General features: G+C 39.5%; 1 protein-coding gene across 1 annotated transcript; it reads right to left on the bottom strand.

The window, feature by feature from the left end:
• Positions 1-398: 398 nt before the first annotated feature.
• On the bottom strand, positions 399-7,195 carry cnot8 (CCR4-NOT transcription complex, subunit 8). Its single transcript, XM_084940963.1, has 7 exons — positions 7,091-7,195; positions 4,346-4,577; positions 3,332-3,525; positions 2,574-2,735; positions 1,842-1,986; positions 1,584-1,694; positions 399-1,215 (listed from the first exon to the last, which is right to left on the bottom strand). The coding sequence occupies exons 2-7, from the start codon at positions 4,460-4,462 to the stop codon at positions 1,087-1,089; spliced, it is 858 nt and encodes a 285-aa protein (XP_084797089.1). The 5' UTR covers positions 4,463-4,577; positions 7,091-7,195; the 3' UTR covers positions 399-1,086.
• Between the last annotated feature and the right edge of the window lie 92 nt (positions 7,196-7,287).

Raw genomic sequence — 7,287 nt, 5'->3', positions numbered from 1 at the left:
AAGCATAAGAACATAAATGTCCAGCCGGACTGAACAAGAGCCCTGAGTTTAAACCCAGTGGAGAATTCACCAAAAGAGATGATGGCAGAGGTGACGGTGTGGGGAGTTTTTAAAGCCTTATTTTGGAGCAAAATGACCAAACACTGTGTTTTCAGTTTCACTGGTGTTTCTACATATTTAGTCCTAACTGTAAAAACCGATGCATAAAATATCTGCTGCTTCTAGAGACTGAAGTCTTTAAAAAAAAGAAACTGATTTAAAATGAGCATGGAAAGCTTTTCAGGAGTAACCTTATAGAACTGTGGGTGCATCATCTATATGTCATTAACCCTTCTACACACAGACACACTGTGTTTTTGTAAATCTACTTAATAAAGAAAAGAGCAAATGCTTTCTGCTTGCATTGAAAATACAAAACAATTTAATGTACAACTGTTTAAAACAATGAAGAATGTAAAAAAAGAAAAGTGACCACAACACCTGCACAAGTGACCGTGGACAGTTTGATTTGAGGGTGAATGTACAGAAGGACAGCAGTTTGGCCAGTGAAGCATGTGAGTACCCAAGCACAATTATACACTCCAACTCCCACTGTTAAAAGTTTCTCAAAGTGGAAAAGAGCTAAAACATTTATTTGCATCAAAATTATACATTTTAATTTACAGGCCCTTCCAGCATTAACTTAAAAAGAAAGAAGGAAAGAAAAAAAAATCCCTGCAACAAGAGAAGAGTCCGGCTGATGAAAAAGACCTGACCTTTCGTGTCAATGTTTGGTCTAAAAATCACAGTATGATCGAGCAGCTGGTCCCATGCTGTAAAGAAAGATGTCACTGATGCTGTGAGAGAGAAGAAAACAAAAAAGCTTTTTTAAAAAAGTCTTATGAATATATGGCCATATACTCATAAAAGTGACTAAAAAGAAAGCGGTGAAGGAGCCACTGTCACCGAGTCACTTGGCAGGGCGACGCTCAAACAAATATGCATTTAGTAAAGTCTTGCCGAGGGACGTCTGAGAGCATGTGGTGGGGGTCTGCTGGTTGGGTTTTAAAACAAGTGCATGTTCCACTTGGAGGGTCGAGCACTTGGTCAGTGCTTGTTGTTGGTCTCCTCCTGGCCCGAGCTGGAGATGGCGTTCTGGGGTTGGGTGGAGCCCGAGCCCAGGCCGTACAATCTCCCACAATACTTTGCGTCGTCGATGTTGTCTTCGAAGAAAAGCTGCAGACAAAATATAAAGTTTCACTGACATGACTCAAACACTGTCTCAGGTGTGCAAACAGGAATGTTGTTTGATCAAAACTTGCTTAATTTGTATCCGATTTCCATTAGTTTAAATTCATATTTATTTTCAAAGAAAGGACGTTTGGATTCACAAACATGCTAAATAAGTCCAGTTTGAGTTTAAATATTTAATGTTATTCACTAAAGTGGTAAATTACATTAAACTACTGTAATATCTGATCTTTTGACTCAGATCTCCAAAGTAACTCAAAGTTCGGATAAAGAGCAAACATGAGCATTTAATAATGCTGCAGATGCCATCGTGAGTTCTACCAGAGATCAAACCGGTATCTGTGAGAGCGTACCTCCTTCATCCTGAAGAACGCCATGCCTGTGAGCAGTGAGTCGGACCCAGCCTGATGTTGCCGTCCAATCCTCTTCAGCTCCAGTTGGTCTGCCACTTCCTGTAGCCCTCCCTGCAAACACACCACGGTCAGATATCTGTCAAAACTCATCCTGATCTGATCTGACAGATGTCTTCTATTTAAAAGCGAAGCAATTAACAGCTTCAAGTCTAGCCGAAGCACCAACTCAGATGTAGTGACTCAATTATCCAGGTTTACCTTCAGGTTCTTGCAGCTTTTCATCAAGTACTTGACGTCATAGATCGCTGGGAAAAACAAGTTGAGGATCTGAAAGAAGTCGTGCTCCTCCTCGGGAAGGCGTGCATCCGTCAGGAGCTTCACCAGGTAGCCAAAGTCATACCCACTGAGGAACAAAGGACAAGAGGACAGCTGGGTTACACTGATGAAGTCTAAAGAATTACTTAGTGTTCTCTGCAGGAACGAGACTGTTATTTAAAATTATTTCCCGAAATGAAATTGAGAAATTAGGTGGACTGTGTCTTGGAGAATGTAACAGATGTCTAAACTGATCAGGTTCAGCCTTTTCATTTCTACCAGTATCCACAACTTTTAGTCCCAGGAGCTTTAAAGGAAGTCAAATGTTCCCTTCTTTCAGCTTATTGCTTCTTTGGGACACTAAAATTATTTCTCAGAGTATAATTTAGATCCCGGTGGCCATGGAATCCATTTCCTTCAAACCTCCTGCTCTTTGGTTAAAGTTCCTGGGATAGAAACAACGCTAAAAGAAACAGAGATTCAGAAACTTGTGGAAGACCTCACAGATGCAGAAATATCACAGAAATACCTCTAAGAAAACGGTTCAGTTTGCTTTAACACTACACATGCTGATCTTCATTCATGGTTTTAGAAAGGTCTGCAGAGAGCAACGTTACACCATTTATTTATTGCATACAACTAAAAGGTGGTGTAGGGTGCAAACACACGACTGACCTGTGGAAGGAGAGCCACTTGACGTTTTCACACAGCACCAGGCCGGACGTCATGAGGAGCTCAGCAAAGTAGAGCGTGTCGATCCCCTCCTCTTCGTGTTTTTTAAACTGGAGGCCAGAGTTCTGAAGCAGGTCTATGGAGTCTTGCGAGTACATGTCTTCTCTGGAAGGAGAACCGGAGAAAAACACATTTAGACAGTAAATCCACACTGTTTAAAAAAAAAGCTTCAGGCTTTGAAATGTGCCTTTTTAAACAGCCAGCAGGTGGTGAATCCCGCAGCTGCAAAAAGACCTGCGGTTGTATAGACATCTACGGGGAAAAAAACAACCCTTTGGCTCTTTTGATCTCATCAGGAAGTCACAGAGCAAATTGTCAGTTACTATTTCAAAACTTACTAAATATGACATAATGCTCATTTTGTATTTTCAAAGAGGGCAGCAAAGCAGGGTATGTCTGAAACTGTCAGTGTGCAGTTTGACCCTTAACTACAGGACTTTAACCAGAAGGTGCTGTAAAAGCCAGCAGTGTCCATCTTTTACATACAGTCTATGAGTGCAACAATCAATTTACAATTGCTCTAACATGATTTCAACTTAGTTCCAAAGACATGTAGACATATGGTGGAGATCAAATTATATAATACAGCAGGTGATTAAGTCAGCCCTTCTTCTCTACATTCAGTCACAGTCAGTACACTAAAACGTTCAGATGGCTGCAACACAATGAAAACAACAAGGATTTAAAGAGAGTCCACTCACGTAAGGTTAAACTTGAAGTTAAACTGCCACGTTGTTGTGCCAGGGGGATAATCTCCTTCCTCATTCATGAACGTGAGCCCGAGCTGGATGATCTTCAGGAGGTCGACATTGCACCTCAGCAGCTGGTACTGGTAATCCACTGTGCTCCGAAACTCTCCAATCGGTCTGACAACAACTCCGGGGAACTCTGTGTCCTGGTGAACAATATCAACAAGTGTTTGTTTACAGTTTTTCTTCACTCAAAAAGCTGTCATTACTCACTGAAATAAGAGCCTGAGATCAGTGAAAGCTAAGGAAATGAGTAGTCATGAGTCCTTTAAGGACATTTAGGTAAATTTTACGATTAAATATGAAAATAATATTTGAGATCAACTGCCCCCCCCCCCCACAGAAAACATCAATAAAGGGAGATTTTAAAAATAAATAAATGGGAGCAGGAAAAAAAGATACCAATAGGGCAGGTATCTAGCGCAGAGACATAAATGTCATTTGTAAAACCACGGATGATCTGATATCCTCGTGTTGGTGTTGTTCCCAGACCATCATGAAAATGTTGTTCCAGGATCAACATTGCAAGTGACCAATCACATTGTTGTGACGTTATTCTTCTGCGCGCCAAGCCATTCGTGCATTTATGAAATTCCAGTGTTGCAAGGACAATATCAATTCTGCTTACCGTTTATTAAAGGGTTACGGTTAGGGTTAGGGTCAGGGTCCGTTGATCGGCGGACAGAGGCGGTTTCACGCAGCATAAGTACAGTTTTTTGTTTTACGCCGGTTTTTCCCGAAGTCGCAAAAGTATGACATCACAACATTCTGATTGGTCACTTGCAATGTTGATTCTGGAACAACATTTAGTATGATGATCTGGGAACAACACCAACACGAGGATATCAGATCGTGCGTAAAACCACATCTACTAAATTAAAAAAGACTATATAACAAAATTCACCTCAAATTCAACTGTATAAAAACATTGGACAAAGAAATTAAGCCATCACTCCAGAGACTCACCATTGCAATGTAATTGTAGCTTTGAATAATCTGCCGAATCTTCCTCATTTCGTCCTCAACATTGCTCGCCCAGACCTCACAGATTATCTGACTAGAATCTGTAAGTGCGGCTGGCATGTTGGCAGGTCAGGTGAAAAAAGCCCAACAAAAACACTCGTTACTGAGGCGGCGGGTGGCAGTACACCGAAAAAAGGAAAAAAAAAAAAGAAAAAAAGAAAAAAAAAACACAACTCTGGGGGAAGATGAAAGGAAAACTGGTATCAGAAGAGAAGGCAAATTAATGCTTGTAACACGAGAAAAGAACACACACATATGGGAATACTTTTCATTTTCACATTAATAGAGAAGTTTGTAGTCAAGTCACTTAATTATCTGTATTCTGGTAAATTTTATTCATCAATTTGTACATCAGTTCATGATCGTAAGGTTGCCAGACAGTCAGACACCTGAGGTCGGTCTTATAAAGCAGGATTGGGGCTTATTAACACAACTTCAGGGTTAACTCTTTTCAGTGTTATGAGGCTAGTCCAGTGCTAAAGAACTCACAGCCAAATTTGTTCAACAGGGTATGTTTGAGATATGAAATCCACGCCTACTGACAGTTCAACCAATTCAATCAGTTCTCTGAAAAAATCTTTGGGAAAACCAAAATAAACACAGAAAAAAACAAGTTGTAAAGATCCACCAGACCTCAGTGCATGAAGAGTAAAGTTTTTGTCTTTCCGTGATGAGAAATTTGGGTTCTCTTGATTTTTCCTTGACAGCTATGCAAAATTTTGACACAACTTTATTGCAAATTACAAATTTGCACATAGGTTTAAGTCTACGTGTGAACTCTGTTTTCATAATTATCATTTACCTATAAAAAACAGAAGTGAAACAATGAAACTGTCGCTTTCAGCTTGTAGTAAGTTTTTACGGTGTTCACATTTTCTAATAGTATAGTTATGACCGCCACTGGAAAATTAGTTGTTCTCCTGCTTATTCATCAGTATGATTGGTTATATGCTGCCTCCACCAGGTTTTTTATGTAAACATGCTTTTAACTAGATAGAGAAACCCTGGGTAAACTTGTCGGGTTGATAACTACCTCCGACCACTTAGTTAGATTGCTTATATTAGATAAATTAATCCAGACAACAGAAATAAACTGGGTACGATGGTTATACCATATCCGATGAAGCCAGTACAAATTTTTGTGTGATAAAAACATTGTGACATCAAGCACAGGATGATCCCATGCGTTTAGTGCACATACGCTGTTGTATACAACCAGGCTATGAAGGCACATGAGAGAAACTAGCAGCTGGAAATGTGTGACCCAAAAATAAACAAATGACTTCTTCATCAAGCACAGCCTGAGCTCTTCCATATGACAGGAAGAGCAAACAGTGGATGGAAATTAGTGATACGGTTACATGGTGACAGAGGGGCACCTATTCCTCTATTTTTCAAGTTGCAGGTGGATCTCTAAAAACATTGTGCAACTCCTGAAAAAATATGGTTACTTTACTTTACTAAAAACTTAAGTGTTCAGCAGTTATACGTCCTCTTACAATTTAAATAGTGAAATAAATACTATAAACGGTGCTTCAGCTAGTCATATGTCGTCACAAACTTCGTTTTGAGGCAATCTAGATATATATGTGCGAGGTGTCCAACACCTATGCACACAGGTTTTCATGTGATTGCATGCACAATCATGACTGCTCTGCATTTAGTTAAGGCCAAAAAAAAATCTGTGTGATTTTATGTGCCACAAATCTTATGCCTTTCCATAAATACGTAAAACGTTAGTAAATTAAACCCACTTTAAAAAAAAAAAGTTTAAAATCAGTGGGGTTTTATTTGTTTGTTTTTTTTAGCAAATTCCTGGAAAAAATCTCACTGGTGGACTTAAAGAGAATAAATACATACATATACAGATAAGTACGTAAATAAAATCCTGAACTTTACTACAAAGACTACGATATACAACGTAACGTAAAAAATTTAATATAACCACTAAAAACAGTAATCAGTACTATAGTCATATGGGTGTGAAACACGAAAAAACAACCGAGGAATGCTCCGTTTAAACACGCAGCACTAAGAACAAATCAAAGATATTTTAAGTGAAGACTCTTTCAGCCTTCCACCCGTTTTAAGTGTGGGTTATTCTACACATCCAGTTTTTAGAAGTATAGAGCTCATGAACTTAGACAATGCTCCAAAATAACTACCCAAATAAGTACCCTGTGCTGACCACCGAGCGGCGACACTTTCTTCTTGAAGGACTTTAACCTGTTACTGAAAGGTGTCCCATTATAGTGATGCCTGCTGTTACAGTGACAGGTATAAAGCGCCTTTGTGTTACCATGACATCATGAAGAACTCACATTGGCTTTTGTTTACGATACTAGACTAGCTAACCCAAATGCTAAATGCTAAAATGAAAAAAGCACAAGGGTCTTTTTTGGGGGGGAAATTGTCGCTAAAAGTTTGAGAGCTTTTAATAACGTGCAGCTTAATTTTTTTTAATAAAACTGACGACACTGCAAAAAAAATATTGAAGCTAGCACGGCGTTTAGCACGAATGGCTAACGTTTACGAGCTAAGCCTCGCGTTGTCGGGAAAGCTACCATCACGGAAACGGAGATTACATAAAAGCAGCTCTGCTTTTCTACATCTCATAGTCTCACTATAGTTGCACGCACTTCAAATACACCACAGCGCTGCTGTGGAAGAATAAAGAAAATAATTTACCTGAGAATTTCTTCAACGTACCCTTCCAAGCTAGGTGATAGCACCCCTATCTTCTTCTTCGCTTTCTTTCTGCTGTTGCTGCTCCTTCCTCTTTGCGTTTATTAGGTGAGAACCTTCAAATGGGCACAGCGCCACCCATCGAACCGGAGAGTATAAAGTGATAAGATGACATGCTGGGGTACATTTGTTTCCATTTT

Source organism: Perissodus microlepis, chromosome 10 (assembly GCF_051167445.1).
Source record: "Perissodus microlepis isolate ML-2025 ecotype Zambia chromosome 10, ASM5116744v1, whole genome shotgun sequence".
In the NCBI taxonomy this organism is placed as follows: domain Eukaryota; kingdom Metazoa; phylum Chordata; class Actinopteri; order Cichliformes; family Cichlidae; genus Perissodus; species Perissodus microlepis.
This window is presented reverse-complemented; position numbering and strand designations above follow the sequence as displayed.